Source organism: Parus major, chromosome 8 (genome assembly GCF_001522545.3).
Source record: "Parus major isolate Abel chromosome 8, Parus_major1.1, whole genome shotgun sequence".
Lineage (NCBI taxonomy): Eukaryota > Metazoa > Chordata > Aves > Passeriformes > Paridae > Parus > Parus major.
Window position 1 is genome coordinate 8,751,630 of NC_031777.1, and position 23,289 is coordinate 8,774,918.

The following is a 23,289-nucleotide window of genomic DNA, read 5'->3' on the forward strand; positions in this document are numbered from 1 at the left end:
GGGTCAGCTCCAGGCTCTCCTCAGATGCTGTCACAGAACAGCCCAGGGCTCCAGGCAGCAAGGTCAGGCCAAGCTCCTGGGGAACATCAGGATGGTGTCTTAATGAGGAGCACATTTGTACCTGCTGTGACTTTTGTCTTCTCCAGAGCTCTAGCAGCCTGTTGAAAAAGACTGGTATGGACAGCGCAACATTTTCAAAATGACACCATTCTCTGAAGTGCCCTGTCCTTTTTCCACTGCAGATGAGGTGCCTCAAAAGATACAACCCCAGGAAATCAGAGGGGTTTAAAAAAAACACTCACTAGTATGTTCAAACATCACACTGAACCCAAGTTCTTGAGGACCAGTGGAGAGAGGATGGCTGAATCCCTGTTCAAAACTGATGCCCTCAGCTTGCAGCACCCAGAGTGCCACAACATTCCTGCTGGCACTCTTGCTCAAGCATGGAACAAGCCCTGGGTCGACAGAACTATCAGTGAGCAGAAGCCAACTCTCACCTGGTCAGCTTTCCTGAGGCTCCCAAGACCTAGAAAGAGAGCAGACTGTGGAAAGGAAATACTCTGGGCTATGTAACTTATATCCTGCAAGGCTGCTACTGGAAGCATAAAGGGCATTTCCTGGTACTTCTGATTTACTCTCTGTAGTACCTTACTAGGCTTGAGAAAACCGTCATCAGGGCAACTGTTTGTACAGCACAATAAACTGTAAACTTGTTACAGTCTGATGGTAGGCTATTGAAATAAAATTATTTCAATGACTGAAGTAAATTTTTACTTTTATTAGCCTGGGAGAATCAGCATAACTAAGCTGGGGAAAAGCTGGAGTTTAGTTGTTTTCACATCATTTGTGTGATTGCAGATCACCCACCATGGCAGAATCGTTACCATTGATGGTAGGAGCTAGAGAGGGCTCAGCTTTATTCCAGTGCCAGGTCGAATGTGGGGTAAGAAGAAACATCTTTAGATTTATAAAATGAGCAGTTCTGCTTTGGAGGTCATTGGAAATGTCACAATGCCATTTTTTCAGTTGTTTTTCAGAGCAGAACAATGCCTTAATACCATTTGCTATTTTGTATTAGTTTGCATTCAAAACACAGGATTTAACTAAAAATTCTGAAAGGATATTGCAGGAAACACATTTAATGTGTGTCACAACATAAGGTACAAAAACATTACGATGCAAAGACAATAAGGTTATCAAATGTGTCCTAGTTGGGAAAGACAAGAAAGCTCTTCACAAGGCCAGGATTACTGCACGCATCATTGAAAAGCAGTTGAATATTTAATGTGCATGGTAAATATAAGCAGAAAAGGGAGCCCAGATGACACATGACAGCATAACACTCTGCAGTACAGGAATCAGCTCAAGCACGGCGTTCACGTAACACTTTAGTATTCAGACTAACACGTTTTGTCTGTACACCATCCTTTCTGTTCCAATGGCATTGTCTTCCCTATTCTCACCTTCTGATGTTTTCCCTGTGGACCCACATCCACATCACCTGGGTATTTACTTCAGTCATTGTTCACTTTATAACACATTCATGCACTCTGTGCCTGCACTGTTCAGATACTAGATTTTATGCCTTTTTTTTTTCTTTTATGCTTCATGAGACCTAATGTTCTCTTCTATTTTTCATTTCTTGATATGAAACTCCATTCCTAATAACATCTGAAAAAAATTACACACTTTACTAGGCTTATGGAATATTACCACACTGAAAAGGAATAAAAATAATTCCCGTTCCTGAGAATCTAAAAAATATTTTGGTTTCAAATGATCAAGAATGTTTATCTATTTTGATAGAGAGAACTATTTAAATGAGAGGCAGAGCTTGTTACACAAGTATCAGAACATTCTACCAATCTAAATGTGCAGCAAACACAACAATCCTTAAATGTATTCAAATCAGATTTGGTAGAACAAATTATATGTTTTCCAAAAAAATACAAGCACTAAAGTAAAAAATGTGATACTGCTGTAATTCAAAGGACAAAGAAATCAGCAGCTTTACCTATCTTTGTACATTCTATTTAGAGGGAACAGATTTTGCACCTGTAGAGACAGCTTTGATTGTTGGTAGTCCCTGTGAAATGGTAGGGTAAGGATTCTGGGGATTCTCAAACACATTAATACTTTGGGGTCTAATTTATCCATTACAGAAATAAATGAAAATACTTCTCTTTCTGTCTGGGGAAGCATCACAAGCTGTCCTCTTATCTCCAAAGGGACAGGACCCTCTGTTCCCTCTTCTCCAAGCAGTAACCATTTGTGAGTGAATTAAAGGTGCAGTTGCTTCCCTAATCACCCTGTAACACAACATTTTCTCCCCTGTTGAATTTGTATCAGTTATGTAGGAACAGGATGCATAGTGTGAACACAGCCTGCCTGACACCTGAGAGCTGATAATCTTGGAACACCACCAACAAAAAAACACAAGAAACCACAACCAACCAACCAAAACCCCCTCAACAACATAAAACAAAAGTATACACACACAAAAAACTGAACACCCAAAAAACCCCCTAACCCAAGCCAAAATAAACTCCAAAGGAAAACCCAAACCTGCTCCCAATTAAAATCAATGACTAACTAGAGACTAAGCTCTGAGGGGGTCTGGCAACACCACCTCTTCTGCAAGGCTAATTTCACTTTGTATTCACCAATGCTAATGCATATATCTAGTTTTATCTAGGCTCACTCTAATCCCTCAGTGAAATGGCAGCATAGGCACAGTTTATACAGGGATGTCACTGTTGCCTTTTTTTATCCCAAATGTTACCATTTTGTGAACTAATCAGAATATTGCACACGAGAATCATGCTGTGTCTCATGGAAAATTGTACTTGATCCTTTCTTATTTTATTGTTTCCTTTAATCAAATACAAACATCATTCAGGCTAAAAGAAAATGCTTGGTTTCTGTACATATGAAAATGTAACATCCTTCAACGCAGACCTAATGCCAATAGTAAAGGTAGTGAAAGCAGTGTCTTCAGTTACTTTCCACAGGTTTGGAAGTTATTATCCCACCCAAATTTTCCCCTGTCCTTTCAGTAGATGATACTGTCAATGGAACCCCGGTGGTAGCTGTGGATCTGTCTGGGGAATGATGATTCTGAAAACTCCCTCAGTGCTGCCAGCGTTGCCATTTCTGGAACAAAGATGTGGTTCTGAAGGAGATTCTGGAGGCACAAAGTGATACTGAGGGAAATGAAATTACACAAATAAGGAAACACATAAGTAAATAATGTATTTGTAAAAGACAAACAGTCACTTAGGCCATATCTGAACACAGGAAAAATTACTTCATTATTCAAGTGAATGCTTGGGGCACCTCTGTAGGGTGCCCAAGTGTTATTATCTAGTTCTTCACTAGGAACTGGACAGAGAGAGAGACAACAGTCTACCCTGGGATGCTTTAAACAGTAGTTTAAAACTACTAAGGCATTATTGGTAGAACCTGCTGCTAAGCAATAATCTCTAAAACAGTGAAGTTCTCTAGATCGAGTGGGCAGGAAAGCTAAATTTCCATTCAGTATCAGCTACCCACTCTGCCTTGGAGGAAAACACAGGCTGCTCAGACTGCAACTGGCCTGGACCCAGAAACCTGAAACAACTTATTTCATTTCCAGAAAGTTTAGAGTCAAAGATTTGTAGCTTCTGATCATTTCTTTCCGTCCTCTCCCAACACTACTCATGAAGGAGGAAGCCGAAGTATTCTTCCAGGAGAAAACACTAATGTATGAAACTTCTGCCAAAATATATATATAACTTATCTGATTTTCTGATTACTTTGCTAACACATATGAGTTTGGGAATATTTTAAGGAAGGATGCAAGTATCAATCAGAAGAATTACTCAGAGCCATACAAAAAAAAAGTATTTTGGAAATCACATTTTTATTTGAATGAAATGGCTTATTTGTGGTATGAAAATACAGACAGACAGCAAGCAAAATGTCATGTCTGTGAGACTTCAGAGTTACCAAAAATGAGGCTGGCAGAGCCAGATCCTTCCAATATCTGAAAATATATAAAACCAAAGCAGGCTTGAGTCTGTAATAGTCCCACAGGGCAGGGAGCTGAGCCTCAGGAACAGAGCAGTGAGGACTGCACTCAAGGGTATTTGCCTGAGAGGAGTCACTGCCTGTCCATCCTGGGAAAGAGCATTTGTCCTGGTGCTCAGCCAATAAATAACAACAGGTCAGTTGATGCAGAAATGTGAGTTTAGTCTAAGTGCAGACTGTAAACCTGTAGTAGGTACATATGAGGGATTTATCACCAGTGTAAATGCAATAGTGCAGTTTGAACAACAGAGAATGCCATACTTCACTCCAAAAAAATATGTCATACAATAAAAATGTCTGATGGCAACAGGTCCATGAAAGACCACCTGTCAGACCAAGTTCTCTTGCTCGGTGCTTCCTGCATCACTGCAGTAGCAACTGTACAAACACCCAGCAAGGCAAAACCTGGAGGGCACCCCCTGAGCCAGACCTCGCCAGTGCCACTGTCAGGGGCAGTATTAGAGCTGGGCAGGGCTGTGTTGCCCTGGTGTGACTGACAGGCAGAAGGAAGAGATTAAATTCAATCACCATTTCCACCATGGGTTGCCTAACTGGTCGTGGGCTAATTGTGTTTCTATTTCATGCCTCAGTTCCCCTCTTTGACCAAAAGCTGCTCTAAAGGCATTCTCCGACTGAAAACCACTGCATAAGAAATAAGGCATCAAGGATGGTGCTGAGAAGGAGGAACCACTCAGGCTGCCTGCTCACCAGCAGACACTCTCATATCTGAGAAAGGTGGAATCAAAGAGGGGCTGGATCAGAAATACCTTACACCTGCAGATAAAGGTGACCCAACCACTGTAGAAAATGCTACTTTCAGCCTATGTTGAGGAGATCTGAGTTAATCACCTGAGTTAAACAGACCTGGCCAGAAAAAGGGTGAGTTGGCCTCAGACTCAGTATGCCTTGCCTTGGAGGACCAGAGGTAAATTCAGTGAGCTGAGTTGGCAGATTTCTTTCCTATTTCCAAGAACTTTGATCTTCAAGAAAACCTGAAAGTGTAGGAATACTTCTTAAAAGACAGACATTGATAGGGTTGCCATTCCTCTCCAGCATATCAGGGTAAAACATTCTAATCTGAAGTAAAACGTATTTTCTGTTAGTTATCTTTAGGTGGCAGTAAGGTAAAAGCATGGAGTAAAAAGTTAAAAGAAATTTCTACTGCATTTTCAGAGATCTTTCTCTCATGTGCTGTGTTGGCTATAACACAGAAAGAGACTTTATAAATCATTTCCATCTTCAGCAATACCCAAAAAGCAATTATCAGAGTTGGCTTCATCCAGCTCACATTCAGATGCAAACCTGCTGAATGCCAGCGATATTAATACAATGATATTAATGGTACAATGATAGACCCTATATTAGGTATGCAGTACTTGATCCAAGAATCCCTGAGGACAGTGATAAGATTCAGAGGTAGACACACACTCACACAGTTCTATGTACAAGCCAAAAGCACACTTTAAAAAAAAAAAAAAAAAAAAGATAAAAAATAACTGCTAACAAATGAAAAGTCTAAATCAAGTCTGAATAATTATTAATATAGTTGTTTTTAGATTTTTTTTGTTTACACTTTACCTACATGCACCTCTTCCAAAATCTGTCCCGAAGCTAAACCATAATGATTTTTGTTGTCACAAATCAACTTTCTACTAGAAAAAAAAAGCAACCAGTAGGAGAAAAACACACTAAAAGTTTTTTATTGAGGAATATAATTAGTGAAGTAACGTGACAGTGTCACATAGCGTGCTAAGGCAAGTATTATGTAGCCAATAAAGGTCTATCTTATACTATTAATATTTACAGTTGGAAGCAGGAGATGGCTGCAATTGAAGTGCTGCTCCCAGCAAAGGCTCGCTGCTGACTTGATACCTTGCTGTCTGACAGTGTGAAACAGTCACAGTGCTCCTTACTTCATCACCACTTGACAGCATCCTGTTATGCTAGGTATCAGCACATGGCTGGTTTGCAGGCACTCAGCACCAAGTACGGAGAAGAATTTCATGGAACAGTTTTGAGATCATTTGCTTTGCTTATTAGCAGAGAAGAAGGGATGGAAAGTGCCTGGCAATTACAAAATTGGACAAGAACTGTAACAGTCTGTGCTATGCCATAAACAGCTGACCCACCTGTTTTTTATGCATCACTGGACAGAGCAGTTTCTCATTCCCACAGAAAGCAGGGAGAGGCAGGACTGAATTTCAACACTGAGTTTCAGCACAGATTGCACCTGTGCAAGACAACCAGGACCTTGGGGCAAGAGGACCAGAGCCTGCTACCTATGGTCACAGGCAGGGACCACAGCCCACAGGAGGTGGCTGCATCCTTTGTGATGCTGGACTTTGATAGGTCCTTGGAGCTGTTCTCAAAGACCTAGTAATTACAGAAATAAAATAACACCTACCACTAACATCACTGATTAAGAGATCTTTAACCCCAACTATCATGAACTGAAAAGTGGAGTTTTGAGCAACTCCACATTGTGCACAAGTCTGATTGTGCAACTCCATTAAGGTTAATTGAGGCTGATAGTTCCTAACACAGGCGAATCATGTCTGGTGAAAACAATGTGCAAGGAAACACGTTGGTGAGGAGAAACAAAAAGCAGGTATTCACTCAGACAGTACTTCCACATTGCAAATAACTCAGCAAAATCTCTCATTTTGTTCTTTTTTCCTTGTACAGAAGTGATTGGAATCTAGAATGACAGATAAAAAAATACATGGAAAAAAATCAGAAAAGCAGAGGTTTGCAGTAGGAATGGTTTAGTTGCTTCCTTGACTTAGCTGCCGACAGCCTACATTACCCTTTCCTTCCCTATTGTCTTCTCCAAATGCTGTCATTACCATCAGACCCATCCTGAGTGTCACAACATCATCCTGCATATGCTGGTCTGACCAACACCTGTGCAATCAATGAAGAAAGCAGTTTTGAAATCCATTCTTCTTTTCTCATAATTTTAACTGTTTCACTCTGTCTACTGGACCTCTCTCCATCTCTTTTCCTTGGAAGCTGTCCTGCCCTCATCTTCAGCACTGCAGCATCTTTTCTTACTCTTCTCCTGTTTGGGGGTTTAACCTAACCCCTTCACACCCACCTCACTCTCCCATGACAGCAGACTTCCTCAAAAAGCCTGCGTGTTCTTCCAAATGCCTCTCCAGGTGCCATTTCTACTGTGGCAGCTACAGGGATACAGTAAACTCAACCTGGCCACATGCAGGGAAAAACAGAAAGTCAGTGTGTTTTCAGTGATAGTCTTGAGTTTAAATCTCTCCCATTTCTTCCTACAAAATGCTTGTCTCATGAGGCTTTTATCCACCATCAAGATATCCTCATACGGAATCTGTTGTCTCAAAGCTGCAAAGCAGTTATCCCCTGTGAAGAAACACCACCTGATACACTGTGCTGGCAGCCATGCACAAAAATAATTCTGTATTATGCCCCAAAGCATTTCCCAAACTGGAAAAGGATGTTGCACCCCAGAGACTGACACCTTTACTAAAACATTTGTCTAGTCTGTGATATAGCAGCTATGGGACAAACTCCTCCTCAGCATGGTTTGCCTGGATTTGCACCAGCTATAGTTTTTTCCCTCTTATCCTTTCAGATTGCAGCAGATGGTGAAGTTCCTACACCAGAGGCTGTCGATAGAATTTTAAAAGGCATCTCATGACAACACATTGGAGCTGCACATTTAATCTGTGCTGCACCACTCGGATGATCTTAAAAAGAGCTGGAGCACTTACAGAATTAGCACTGGCAGTTGCTGCAGAAGCGCTATCAAGGAGCCTTCTCAAAGCCCACAGCTTAATGAGAGCTGCCCTCCCAAACTGCCACCCAAATCACTTCTCTTTGTGCAACCAACACTCTGCTGCCTAAAAGGCATTCAAAAATCTGTGAGATACGGGTCCAGCAAAACATCTGATGCAGATTTTAAGGGGCTGCTTATGTACTTCTGGCTCTTTTGGGTCTATGGCTGAGCTCATGCACAGTACGGTGGCCAAAACCAGGACTATTGCTCCTTCTGCCTAAGACAGACCATCCCAGACATACTAAACTCTGTTTTCATATCTGGACTGCTTGCATTAAATATAAACCAGGTATCAATACTGCAAGTAGTTAAACAAATTATAGTTATTGTAGGTAGCCTGTTCTTTAAAGGTTAATTCCTTTGGAGGTTAATTTCCGAGCCTTCCGAAAAAGCTTCTTGGCCAAAAAGCTAATACTGCCAATAGAAGGCCACCTGAGCCACACATTGCTGCATGTACCAGCACTGAGGAGAGGGCAAATTGTTCTTTATTTAAACACAGCATTGTTTAAACAGCAATGTTTAAAGCATTCCTTTAAACAGGGAATGGTCCTGCAGCCCAGTGTGGGGAGGGGGAGGTCTGGGTAAGCTATCTGACTGGGAGATCAAGACTAATGTGAACAACACCTTTGTTTCACTGAAGCCTGCTTTACAATTTAGTTGCAACGCTTCAGAGAGCTCCGTCTCCAATCTCCAATTTCTTGCTCCGCTATAATTAGAACAAACTTCCTCATTAACTTCTGTAGTGTCACAACAGTGCAACTTCACGTGCCAGGAGGGAGGCTGTCAGAATTTCTTAATGAGGTGCTTTCTTTGCAAGCCCAGCTAAATCCTAGACTTCAATCATCTCCATCTTCTCCATTTTTCTCACAGACTGCCACAGACATAATTCTTCCTTCATATTAAAGATTGCACTTTTCTGATCTATAACTGGTCAAGCCAGATGACCAATTTATCATTATAGCAGCTAACATGAATTCTCTTTATGCTTTTTCCTTAATTTTAAGAACTGTCAGAAAACTAAAAGTTGGCATTTTTAAGGAAGGAATCAATTAAAACTGTCAGGTGTCAACTAAGACAAATTATTCAAACTACATTACATAAAAAGCATATATTATAAAGAGATTGTAGTGAACATAATTTCTTCAGAGACATTTCAAGAAAATATTCAGATAACACCCACAAGAAAACAAAAAAAGAAATCTAAAAGATTACTTAAAATCTTTCTTCTTCAAGATGAACTGCCTAAATACCTGGATATTCTGCACACATCAGAATTAGTCACCTAAGCTTTTCTTCAGCAATGTCCACAGGGGCAGGTACAGGACCGAGAGTCTCATTCAGTCGCTCTAGGAAGTGGGGTTGTATTTCCCTGCAGCTATCAGGAAAATAACTCAGAGGCTGATGGCAGAAAAAGCAATAGAATGCTGGAAGTTCAAGAGGATCTACAGCTCTTGATATAATTCAGAGATATTTTCAGAGGGCTACAGAGGGACATGAGGGACAACAGGATAGCCTCCTCCTAGTGAACATGGGGTCAGTGGGAGAAGTTCCTAAAATGTGAAGAAAAAAAGCAGTGATGCTACCTTGGGGTGTTGCCTTGAATACAGAAGGCACCAGAGCCAATTTGTGGCACCTTCAGGCCACTGAGACCTTCTTCACACCTTCAAGACTCCACAGCTGAATCCAGTCCTACGAACTGTCCTTTTTCTTACTCATAAAAGGAGCAAAACTAGATAAAAGCCCTGCAGCAGTCTTCCTATGTCTGTTTTAATCTCTTACTTTCTGCTTCTCAATCAACACTTAAACCTGAAACTTGTTAGGCATCAGGTTTACAGTACAGCAAATACTGCACGTTTCAGAAATCACTTCAGGGGACAAGAGGAACATCTACACAATGCAACTGCCATTTTTGAAGCCCACAAGATGAACTGATGAGTTCTGAGGTGTGCAGAAGGAAAAGGATTTGGTGGTCTCACTGATGATAAACAGTGGAAAATCAGCTAAAGTGCACTAAGTGCTGCTTCCTTTGTTGCCACAGATAGCAAAGCAGCAAGGAGTAAACTATTCAAGGACCTGAAGAATAACTGTGTATAGACACACTCAAAAATCAGTGGCCACATGGACAACAGCATGAAGCAGGAAACCAGGATAAACCACTAAAGGATAAAGCAGTTAAAGAAAATAGGTAGTGTTTACAGAATCTTAAAAGCAGTTTGCCTTTTCCATTGACCTATGAAGTGGTTGGCTTGACATAAGTCTGTGCTCCTTAAATGAGCCCCAACCAGATTATTCATACTACTACTACTACTACTACTACTATCACTACTACTACCACTACCACTACTACTACTCAACAGCCCAACAGCTCTTGGGACATGGTGGCTGGTGTGTAGCACAAACAGAGCAGGTACATTTTGCAGGTGATGTGAGGGAGAGCAATAGGTCACAGTTTGCTAAGGTGAAAAATCACAGAAAAAGGGACTTCACATGCCACTCATTTAATGTACTTTTATTTAATGTACTTTTATACAGCCAATCTGTAGATTTATGGCTACTTTATTGCTGTTGAGAATAAACTGTAGCCTCACAGCCTGGGGTTATCAATCCATCTCATAATAACAATTTGTGTGTGCCTGACTGGATGCCTCCTTGAACTACTCAGATTCTTATTTGAATTCAGCCTGCAGAAGTTCCAATAAGATGGCTGTAAATCCTCTGTGAAATAAACTCAACATATCTATGGACCTTTTAATCAAGTAAATGGCTTTTCTCTGGCTGCTCACTGTTGTCCCTATACGCCCCCAAACCTTTCAAAGTAATTCTGACATGAATTAGGACAACTAAAGCCAATTGTTTCCACAGCAAATGTTTTTAATTTGGAGGCAGTAAATCTTACCGGGAATGAATTGATAACCCTGTGAGTGGTGTCAGGATCCAGAGACTTTGCGGCAAAAGCTGCAGTGCCCACGAGCAGCTGCAGAATTCCCAGAAAGCCCCACAAGTGGCAGGGAAGGGAAATCTCCTGGGTTTGTCAACCCTGGTGTTTTAAAGCCTGCGTTGTTGTCTCTGTCTGGAAACACATTCAGAACCAGGCATATTCTGAGTGAGTGCTGAAATGAAGGCGGGTTCATCCTTTCTGCCCAGGCACAGAGGTGAGCAGCTCCTTCCTCCAGAGCCTGTCACAGGTCACCCAGCCCACAGGCACCTCCAGGAACACCTCCAAGAGCACCTCCAGAAGCACCTCCAGGAGCACCTCCAGGAACACCTCCCGAACACCTCCAGGAGCACCTCCAGGAACAGCTCCAGAAGCACCTCCAGGAACACCTCCAGGAACACCTCCCAAACACCTCCAGGGACACCTCCCAAACACCTCCAGGGACACCTCCCAAACACCTCCAGGGACACCTCCAGGAACACTTCCAGGAACACCTCCCAAACACCTCCAGGAGCACATCCAGGAACACTTCCAGGCACACCTCCAGGCACACATCCAGGAGCACCTCCCAAACACCTCCAGGAGCACCTCCAGGAACACCTCCCAGGAACACCTCCCAAACACCTCCAGGAACACCTTCAGGAACACCTCCCAGGAACACCTCCCAAACACTTCCAGGAACACCTTCAGGAACACCTCCAGAAGCATCTCCAGGAACACTTCCAGGAACACCTCCAGAAGCATCTCCAGGAACACCTCCCCAGTGCCACTCACTCGTGCTCTTCCACTTGCCTTTGACACTTGGCACACGTGGAAGTGTTCATTACAGCAAATCCCTAATGTTCCCTCTTGTAAAATAACCACGTGGGAGATGGCTTTCTTAAAGATAAGCAAACATACACTGGGTTGATAAATGCCTCTGAGCTCTAACTTCTGAACTGGGCCCCTCACATTCAGAAAGTGGAACAAGGAACCAAAGCAGAGCAATCGATCTATTTCCATAACCAAATGGAAAGCAAAACCCAGAGCTACAATGAAATGTCACTCTATTCAGTGATTTATATTATGCAATCTAAATATTCTAAGTAATTTAAATTTTATAATTGAAATAACTCTAAAAAAAATAAGAAATTTTCATGTGAAGCCACCAGTGAAAAGCCATAAGACTTGATTTTGGAAAAAGACAAAGATTTTTTGCCTGCATTTTCTCCTGTCTTTGCAGATGAAGCCCATCTGAAAACTAAATTCAACCATGTTTTTTCTTTCCTTTTTTAAATTTTTTGCCAAAATAAACCTATCTTGCTCTGGCTGACATCCAACGGTATTTAAATAGAACATCCAAAAAAACCCAACTTAGTGAGAAGCAGATAGGCATTCCCATGGTAGCAAACCTCATTTTTTTGTTATCATCTTGCCATCAGCATCCATTACCACCAAGGATGCAGCTTTTACTGGCAGCTCCTCTATATTAGGGGCTCTTAAAACTATTCTGTCACCAGTTACCTTCTAAACAGGCTTATAAGATAATTCAGGTTGTTAGAGTCCTCAGGAGGCCTTTCAGTCCAGCCTCAAACTGTAATGAGAATCTCTAAGGTATTGCCCAGCCAGTTAATTAACCCTCCTTCATCTACCTTGCATATATTTAACTTTCCATAAGCAGTGCTGAAGTTACATTCAGAAACAGCTGTGATCACCATGTGTTATTTATTGGCAGGAATTATTTTTGAGAGACAATTACAATGTATGGGGGCAGAGAGTGTTGCATAACAAAGGTTTTCAGCAAAAAATTAGGAACTTGTTTGTCTTCACAAGCTTCCAGGTGTCCTGTGGCACTTCTTTTGTGCCAAGACAAAATGAAGTTTTTCTTGCTCTGTCCATTCCTTTCCAGAGCTTTCCTCTTCTGCTTTTGAAGCTCTAGGCCAAAGAGCATCTCTTGCTTGGCATTCTGCAACAACCTTGTGACAAACACACCAAAAACCAGTGTATTGCTATCTCCCAAGCACTCAGCTCAGCAGCCAGGTGTTAACCAGTTAACGTGGGGAAGGGAAGTGTGGTGTGAAGCTGACAAGTGATATTAGAGTGTGGTGGTCTAGTCCCTTAGGATGCCCCAGACCCACAGCCAGGGCATCTGTGACACAGATGGAGCACTGAGATGAGCGGCTACACACGTGAGCAGCCCCAGGGCACTTTGAAACATCCCAGAGGTTCACAGACAGACCCATCTATTGTGAAAGCACCAGCAAGGACTTGTCAGAAAAGCCTGAAGCACTGATATGGGACTTTTAATTTCAAACTGCATTTTCAGTGACCACTCCCTTACATTATGCAAAGTACACATTATGGTCAATGACAGAAAGCCACTTTTCCACTATTTCAGCAGCACTGATGTTACTAAAAATGCTACTCAATCCTTTTATTTTTGGAATCACTAGCTACAATTATTTCAGTCTATCATCATCAGCAGACATGCACTGAACAGACTCTGAGATGACAGGGGACAGAGCTTTTCAGATACTTTTTCCCAGATCAGCCAGATGATTTTCCAAATTAATTTAACTATTCAGCCATTAATTACTAAATAAGCAGTTGATTTTGATGGGACCAGACTGTACAGCCTTCTGGCAACTCTTGTTGCCAGTTCAGTGCAACTGCTAAAGGGCTACCTTATACTGGAAACTTTGGCAGGAGTTGTGGGCTGATAGACCAGGGGACACCACTGGAACATCAGGGGGTTTTGATCAATAGAATCCACCTAAACAAATGAAGTTAAGGCCTTTTTTCACGTGTAGAAATTAAAAGCAATATAGACATAGAAATAAAGTTAGCTAATGTATCTGATCATGGTAAACCCCCAGCTCTGCAGGTATTAAGCAGTGGGGTAACTTCTTTTACATACTGGCTCAGAATGGGTAAGGTTTCTCTAATAAGTAACTATTGCAAAAAAAAAACCAAATCCCTGTTATGATTATCTTAATTTGAAAGTGACATTTAGATGTGTGACTCCATTTTAGCAAGTTACAAGGTTTTTCTTCACCCCAATTTTTTGCAAAAAGTTCTTCTTTAAGGTATCAAATTAATTTGAAGGTTATCATGAATGGAACTGTACAGAGAGACATGCTTGGAACAGGAATGGAAAGAGTATGGACTGGAAAACTGGAGACTGAATTCAGAAATTTCACATACCAGAGGAGAGGCCATGCCATCCATTTGTCTGTGGTAGTGAATTTCTCTTGCAAATGGCTTGTTCAACCCTAGGATCAGAGTTAACCTGGACTATCTTAGTCCTTATTTTCCCAGAGCAGGCAATGAAAACAAAAGAGAGCTTCTGAGAACAAAAATTCCGTTAAAAATTTGCTGCCTCTCTGAGACAAGAGGAACAAGGGTCATACAATCCAACAGAGTACAGAGCAAAACTAGGATCTCAAATATGTCTGTAATACTATCCAAAGATGAAATAACCTTTCCAATCCAATACAATTTAATAGACCAACATGCTTCATGCCACCTTGTTTTAGAGTAGTAGTCATTTGGTCTGACACCTGCATTATATTATTTCTTTTGGGAAAAATGTATTTAAAATCACAGGGACCATATATTTAGCCATCAAGGACAGAGGAAAATATCCTAGTCAATCATTTATCCCCTGGAGAGAACCCCTGAGCCAAAATTGCTTTTACTATTATAGCAGGACCTTTTACATCAGTGTGGAATTGGAGAGAGGAAAAAAGAGAGACAGGATTGTTTTAACGTTTTCCCTCTGGCATTGTTGCTCTCCAGCAAAGGCGTGAGTCCAGGGGATGCACACACAGAGCATCCACTTCCAGTGCATCCATCACTGAGTGCAAAATCATCCTCATGCTCTGGACTGTGACTGCCCTTCCTTAGACATGACGAGTAAGCAGGTCACTAAAATATCCTGCAACATGGAGCATCTAACTGGGAAACAAGCTCTGACCTACTGTTTTCTGTTTCTAAATATTTGGGGATTTGAAAGTTCAGCCTCAAGCACGCATTCATCTCAGGCAGTTCAGCTGTCACTTGTAATACAAATCAAAAGATGATGGATGGCAGAATCTGCCCAGAAGTTCAATTCCTGCTAGGGTCATTTTGTCCATAGTGACCACTTTTCCACACTAACTACATCACTTCATTGCTCTCCTCACCATAAGCATTTTTAAACATGAAAGTGCATACATAGATGTGTACAAAACATTCATCTACCATCTATAAAATTTCTCTGGTCTGAAGTTTTTCCAGCTGACAGATTGGTTTATGTGCACACTGCCTTCTGACATTATTACATTTCCCACTGCCACATGAAAACTGAAAAAAACCCCAAAAAAATCAGAGCATCTTTATTTCATCCTGTACTGAACTGCTTATGTTTCTGTAGATGAACCTATGAAGTCTATATACGGAAGATCTGCATTAATATTTTAAAATTTACCTGTGAAAATATACTGATTATGCACTCTTGTGCAGCCTCTATACGTTTATTTAATGCAAACACTGGTAGAAAAGTTTACTGGTAGGAATGTCTGTAGAAATACTACATTTTACAATATTTATTGTAAGCAATATTTCTATATATGTAAGTGTATATATATATAAATGTTCATATAAATTTCATTCCTCCAGCAAGATAAACAGAAATATAGCTCAATATATGTTCAAACTAGCTCATGTTTAACTTGCAGTAGCAAAGACCAGCAATAATGTGCTCACAAGCAAACTAGGAATAATGAATTTTTTATTGAAGGATTAAATAACTGCTGAATTACTACTGCAGCCCACAGACATATTAACTTGCAGGTTATTTTCAAGGTAAGGAAGCTGTCAAAAGAAATGTGTCCTTACAAGAAATTCATCTGCCTTGAACACTAACCATCCAGTCATATTCTGAAGAGTTCAAAGATCAAAATGGAGGGGTTAATGTAGTTCCCTACAATAAATGGTGCTTCAGCAGTAACTCACCTTTATAAAGCCTGATTCATAGAATGCTTTCTGTTTTCCCTCCGGGGTAGCCCAAGTGTGTCTCAGTCTTCTCTTGGTGGCAATGACACTGCAATTATTTCCGTCCCTGCAGCTGGCAGCTGACTTGATCTCGAGCATATTCACAGCCATTGGCTTGGTGACGCTGGCCCTGCTGGTGGTGCTGTCCTTGGCCATGGTGGTCTCCGCTGTCACTGCCAGCAAACGGGCGACACAGGGCACCTACAGCCCCAGCCGCCAGGAGAAGGAAGGGTCCCGTGTAGAGATGTGGAACATGGTGCAGCCACCACCTGTGGAAAGACTGATCTAGAAGAAAGCAAAGCCACTCCTCCATCCTCAGACCTGGCTGAAAGGGGACACTGAACATATGTAAGATATATTCATTTTCCTTCTGATAAATATTACAACAATTCTTTCATTGCTTTCCTTTTAAGTTCAGTAGTGAACAAATGACATTTATCATTGCTGATGACCAGCCCATCCAAGGACAATTTTTATTTGCACTGGAAACTCCAGCCCTGATAATCAGCAGTAGGCATTATGGACAGTAATGGCTCCTGGAATAAATGTAACTGCCTGTCCTGGTCACCACACGGATAACAGCTTCTCCTTTTGCACTCTCCTTTGGCTGCCTAGCAATCACTGCTGCAGAAGATGATGCAGACAAATCAGCTAAGTCTGTACAATAAAGACATTGTAATTCTTTTATCAAAGGTTTTAGTACTAGAACTAGATGCTTCAAGTTTGTTTTTCTTCCTTCTAGTTCTTTTGTTTCACTTGCTGTTCCTCCACCTTCTACTAAAATGAAAGTGAAATGAGTTTCAGTTTCCAAAGGAACGTATTTCTCTTAGGATAAAAGACTGTGGCATAAAATACCCGATGGGCACAACCTGACCTGTTAGGAGATATGAAATCTAAATATCCTAAATAAGTTGTGTGCATCCACACTACTGCCTTTTTCCTATTACAATATTACCCAATCATCCCTTTTAGAAAATTATTGCTTCTCGCATTGCAAACGTACATTGGCTGCCAAAATGAAAGATGCCAAAATAAATGTTTCCTAAAGCTCATGGAAAATACCAGGAAAGAGGAAGAAGTGGCCTACAGGTAGAACATTGGCTTGAAAATAATTAGGCCAAACTTGGTGCTTCTCCTGGAACTCAGACTTCTCATAAGATCATGGGCAAATAAATTGTTATGCCTCAAGTTTCTTCTTTTAAAATAGGGATAATCCTATTTAACTACCTCATAAACCTCAGCAGCAAAAGGGTTGCTGTGTCAAAAAAGAAACAAATGCATGAAATGTAATGAAGAAGCTTGGAAGAAATCTTATAATGAAACAGACAATTACATAGATGTAATAAAAATCACATTGACATGCAATGCAATGAAACAAATATTTGATACAAAGAAATGTTGTAATGAAATAGACATTTGAAAATGTAAGTTAACAGTTGGATTCAATGATCTTAAAGGTATTTTCCAGCCTTAATGATTGTATGATTCTTTGTGCCAAAAATTTATTCAATGTCAAAGGGGTTTTTGGAATGTAGAGGCAAAATTTAACTGTAACTCATGCAGTCAATTTTCAAATGTAGTCAAGTAATTAAATCACAAACATTGCTCCCACACAAACTGAATCCACAATAAGGAGGCATCAGAGTGGAAAGGCCATGAAGGCATTTCTTTCTGCACTTCAGCTTGCATGTGCCCACAGCAGTGAAACATCCCAACATCAACCCCCAGATTATTCCAGGAGTTGCATAACAGGGTACGCACACTCAGTATCTAAGAGTTTAACTCATCTTTTCAATTAATGATCCTTAATTGAATAAATGATAATTAATTCTGGATGACCCCTTAAGGGATTACTGAAGATCAATGCCACTCACATTTATTTTTATATTAGATGATTAGCAGTAACTATGATAGTAAGCACATTCAGGACTTTTTGCAGTCCTCACCAATATCTTTCAAAACAAGGTACTACAGAAAATGTGAGTGGATGGTTGGATTCAAGCTGAGTTGGAAGAATGTAGTCACAGCAAAAATGCATGGCAGATTTTATTCCGGCCAAATTTACAGCTTTACTGAAGCTTATTATTTTGAATGCAACTGCTGTTGTACAGCTGCAGTCTAAATTCAGAGAGTTCAAAAGAAAACTGAGGAAATAGTGGAAAAACAAGTTACTAAAATTATGATGAGAGAGAGCAGAAATTCTTTTCTCCGGATCTTTTCAAATCATGGCTTTTTTTTCCTTTTTGCCTCACTCACAAGAAAGACAAACCATGTCAAGAAAGTGGCCAATCTCCACATGGGAGACTGTGATAACAAGGGAACAAGCAGTAAGTGAGTGAGGAAGAGAAGGCTGGGAAAATCTTGGGGACAGCAAGCTCTGAACACCAGGACAAATCTGGAAGAATGAATTAGGCTCAAGCAGCAGAAGCAGCACTGGACTAACAAAGTGGATGCAAAGAATATGCTTCCACACACCTTATGCTCTCGATTTCGTGGTCAATGAGCTCAACTGAGAGAACTGATAGAGATCTCAGGGAATAGCATAGATGGAGAAAGAAAAAGAGAAATCAGCTGATATCAGAAATAGCAGTAGAATGGTTATAATAAAGATCTAACTTTGAAGTCTGCCTTTATTTGAGCAGGAGGTTTAACTAGATGACATCAGCAGATCCCTTCCAGGCTTAATTATTACCTTATCCAAGGAAAAAGGACAAAAGGGAGAAAGCAGCTGAAGATGGAGTCAGTTTGCAAGAACTAACTTGAAGGAAAGCACAAGGAAAGAGTAAGAATAAGGAAGTAGCTGAAAAGTAAATCTGCTCTTCTCTATGGTTTGACTTTCTGGATGAAATTTGGGAGACAGTTGAAAAACAATCTGTAGAGATGTAATAAAATATTCCAGAAAGTGTTGCCACAGAGAGAATCTTTAGGGCTGAGCAAGATACCCAGGAGCGTGTGCAGAGGAAAGAAGAGGCAGAGAAGATGAAAGCCTGAAGACTTTTCATACAGACCAAAGAGAGTTCAGGAGGAATATGCTCCTAGAGAATTAAAAAGACATCCATAAAAGCACAACAAAGAGAAAAATCTCACAGTGAAATACAAGTGTGGTTTGTAGAAAGTAAGTCAAGGAGACAGAAGGCAGGGGAAAAAACCTTTAAACTAAGATTAGAGTAAGTTGAGATTGCTGTCAGCCTTGGTGGAGAGGAAGTGATAAAAGTAAGAGTGGTGGAAATTCACAGAAAAATGAGAGAAGAAAAGGAAATGAAAGTAAATGGCACTTGAGGGAGGTGGAGGCAAAAGCTGGATCGCAGCAAGGTGGAAGCTGGACTTTCACTGCAGTGAGGCCAAAAGAAACAGTGGGAGGATGATGGTGAGTCAGGAATTAGAATTACCTATTGAAGCAGATCTTTGTAGGGTAACTCGCAGGGAGCATGTTTTACTTCAAATAGGGATTAAAATGTGAAATATTCAAAACTCTATGATCTTATAAGCAACCAAAAAAAAAAAAAAAAAGAAAAAAAGGCCCAGAAGGCAACAAGTGTCATTTCCAAACACACTTCCTGAAAATCTGCATTAATGAAGCAACATCCAAAGGCAGCAGGGAGGTAGATGCTGCATCTGGAAATGCTCAATTGGCAGCCTGGAGAGGCACAAAAAGTCCCAAAGCTTTCACTTCATGAACATGCTATAGCCACCATAATATGCATGGTTAGGAAGACTGACCCTTCTGGCCCATGTCTCAGCCAGGGAACAACAGCTAAAACAGAATACATTTTAAAGAGTCTCTAATAAAATCCCTGATGAAATTTAACCCACAGATTAAGACTGAGATAGAAGATACCAAGGTATTTTCTGCTTCTCAGCCCAGGGGTTTAATAGAATGTATAGAAGCACAGACATCCAGGGAGGAGCAATAACATCTAGGAGTTGTGGAGAGCAGGTGTGCTGCTATAAGAAAAAATATTGAACTTGGCTTCTGGTTCCCAAAAAAGCACTGGCAACCTCTACTACTCTGGCAGGATCTCCACAGGAAAGTCTTAAAATATTTCAGAATTCCATTTGTTTAATCTCTCTCACTATTTGACTAAAAAGTTTGAAGTATAATATTTTTCATGTATATATTATTCATCATCACTTGCAACCTATCCATTAAAGGAAAAAAAAAGCTCAATATACTCCCAAGCCTTACATATTTAACCTTCTCTTCATGTCGAATAGCCTTCTACAAACAAAGAGAGGGTGCTAAGTTAGAACATACAGTCTGCTCTGCACCAAATCCCTCCAAAGGTACTCAGAGGCAGGGGAAGGATGAAGCAACTTACCCCCTTTCATGGTCCATTCCCTTTTCCTTGGAAAAGGTGGCATCCAACCTGTGAAACAGTGAGCATTACCTTGCATTATGTGCCTTCTCTGTTTTATGTAACATTAACTGTTCCTTCTCTATATGTACATATGTTCATAGTTTAGATGCTGTATTCATATTACTGTTTTGCTCTGTACAGGATCAAAATGACCAATAAATAAGGATTATATCGAATCCTATATTGTTTTTACTTTATGGGATTCTTTCATCATGCAATTACAAAGGAAATTATCCCTAGATCAGAAGTATATTTACAGTTTAAGAAGTCAAGTTTGCAATTAGAAAGCAAGTGATCAAGAAACATTTTCCATGCTTGGGAATGAGATGAACAGTGAGGGCTGCCAGCCTCAGCACTGCAATCTGCACCATCCTTTGCTGCCCATCCAGGTTTCTGGCCAGTGATTATTTCTGTCATTGTCTACATCTGGCTAGTGATTATTGTTCCCACAGATGCTAATTAATAATAAAATTAATCTTATTTACAGTATTAAATAAGTAGTTGACACACTTTTAAATCATCCATAATAAATACAGTCCCACAGTAGAAATCTTGTCTCCAGATAAGAGACAGCAAAGTCTTTTTCCCAGCCCCAAATGTCTGTACTATGTTTTATTTAACATAAGCCCTAAGTCTCACTTCAGGACAAACCTTTACATGTGTAATGTCACATAACATTAGGAATCATAGATCAGAGGATTTTGGCCAAGTTCCTTTTTCCTGTGCTATTCAATCACCTCTCAGCTAAAGAAAACTGACACCTCTGAAAACAATTCAAAAAAAGAGCATCAGATTAGGCATTGTAACTCAATGAAGTTGAGCAGTGAATAGCTGACATCACTAGAATTTTGCCTATTGCAAGATGTCACAGTTGAATGAATGGATGGGGCTTTCATGCCCCACTGAAGCATGCACAGCCTTCAAACTACTGGCATGTGTCAAGATGCTGCAAAACCTAACATTTTAAAAGATACATCTGGTGTGTATTTATTGGGAGCAGAGTGAGGTCTTGTTTAAATTGCACACATGAATTTGATGTGGAGAGTGGGCAGTATCCCAATCCTCACAGTAAAAGCATGTTTTAACCTAAACTCCTCCATCTATAATGCATGCCATGAGGTGTGAAGATCTCTTGCACAGCAAAAAGCCAGAGCATAAATTATAAATTAAGGCATAGGTGAGGTACTGAAGGCCAGGCAGAGGTCTCAATTAGGTCATGCTTTTTCTGAGTTTACATTCTTTCAAATTATATGTATGTATATGTTCATTGGGTAAAAATGTATTGGGAGATTTTATATTGCAACCAATTTGAGCAACTTTGCTGTTTTTTGACTTGGTTTCACAAATGTTGCTTTTAATTTCTGATTTTATCAGGCCATGGCTTTTCCTTCTCCAGAGACATTTCACAAAGCAATTCCTTCCCCAACAATCCATCTAACATTGTCAAGCACCACAGAGGCGGGCATGTCCAAATCATGGCTTTAAATCGTCTTTTCTGATCAGAGAAAAGCCACACAGGCCTTCATCTGGTTCCATGCTCCTCATGGCACCATTTGAAGTATGCCATTCTCCCCAGCTCAATATTGTGTGTGACCTTTCAGGTTCCACCTGTAGTTCCAGCAAAAGTGTGATTTCCACTGGCATGTACTGTAATAACCAGTGCTGACAAAAATGTGTGTTTCCAATTTAAACCCACTCAGTTTCACTTGGCACCTGTGCTAACCCTTCTTGGCAGCAGAGATTCAGCAGGAGCAGCAGCAGGGGAGGAATGGGAGGGAAGGGTTGTGCAGGGCCATCCTAAGACAATGTGACCATGCTGGCTGTGGCCATTGTCACCTGTGCCAGCAGCCCCTGCACTGCTGCACGTTTGCAGTGTCCAGGCAGCCAGGCCATGGGGCAGCCTCAGGCTACAGAACTTTCTGCCCCTCAAATAAACAACTGAGCGTCTCCCACACAGCTGGCACACAGGAGTTGCAGTGTTATCCCTAGGTAAGTGCACAGTTGTTAAGCAAATTAGGGAAGTGTAAATCTTCAGGAAAGATGTGAGGAGCATTTCCAAGTATTTTTGCTCCAAGGACAGAACAGTTTAAACAAATAAATGCAGCCTTAACTGCTTCTGATCCCTCCTCAGAAAGCAGGGAGAGGATGCCCATATAACAAGCTGTGGGCATCCAGTGAAACAGGGCACCCTGCCTGTACCACAGCCACTTCAGGACCAGCCAGGAGTGCAGGCTTATTTTGGAGGAGAAAGCATCAGGCTCTCCTTCCTGGCTGCCTGCAGCACCACTGTGGGAACAGTTCTTCACACCTTGGCTAGAACAACCTAGAAACACCCACAAACGGAGCAACCTTGACCTAGATCCCAGTGACAAAGAAGGAAAAAAAGCAAACCAGAAAAGCAACAGTTGCACTGCTCCTGTCCCTCAGGTTCTGGCAGTGCATACTCCTGTGTCAGTGACTGCAGCTCTTCCAGACATTTAAACAGTCCCGTGGGCACAAGTGAGGGTCATTTAAAGCAAACCAACAGTTTGAGACTTTCCATCTGGAATGTATAAAACCTCAGTGCCCAGTTGAACATGCCTAGTGCCAAGCATTTTCTTCCAGTGGGATCCATGACAGGATCACAGACAACTGTGATAAACCTGACCCCAGAGAGAAGGAAGCTCCAGCAGGTTTTTGCTTGAGAAATTAGCCCAACAGAGAAGATGCAAATCTGCCTTTTGTGGTGGCCCAATGCTGGCACAAATGATGAGACCAGTCCCAGAGAAGATCATTCTGGTTCAGAATGATGTGTTACAGTGACCACTGGCCGGAAAAATATATGACTGCAATCAAGACCTGCACAGACCGGATTAGTTTTCGTTTGTCATGCAGTCCTGGGATGTATTTTTCTTGTGTAGCCTGCCTAAGATGCAAAAATCACTTGTCAAATTTTCTGACATTAGGAAGAAAAGAAGTAAGGGGAAAAAACAATTACACAAATACTGGTCTCTTGACATTTAGAATGAGACAATGATGAGCATAAAAAAAAAGTTAAAAAAAATCCTGGGCCAGCAACCCAAAGCACCAAAGACAAATCACAAAATAGGATGCAACTAATTAGG

The 23,289-nt window shown here is 41.0% G+C and overlaps 1 protein-coding gene across 1 annotated transcript in view; it reads left to right on the forward strand.

Moving 5' to 3' along the window:
- Window positions 1–22,943, forward strand: part of CRB1 (crumbs cell polarity complex component 1) — a 76,400-nt gene extending 53,457 nt beyond the window's left edge. Inside the window, 1 exon segment of the mRNA XM_033516284.1 lies at window positions 15,901–22,943. Coding sequence (XP_033372175.1) covers window positions 15,901–16,116 — 216 coding nt within the window. The 3' untranslated portion in view covers window positions 16,117–22,943.
- Window positions 22,944–23,289: the final 346 nt, after the last annotated feature.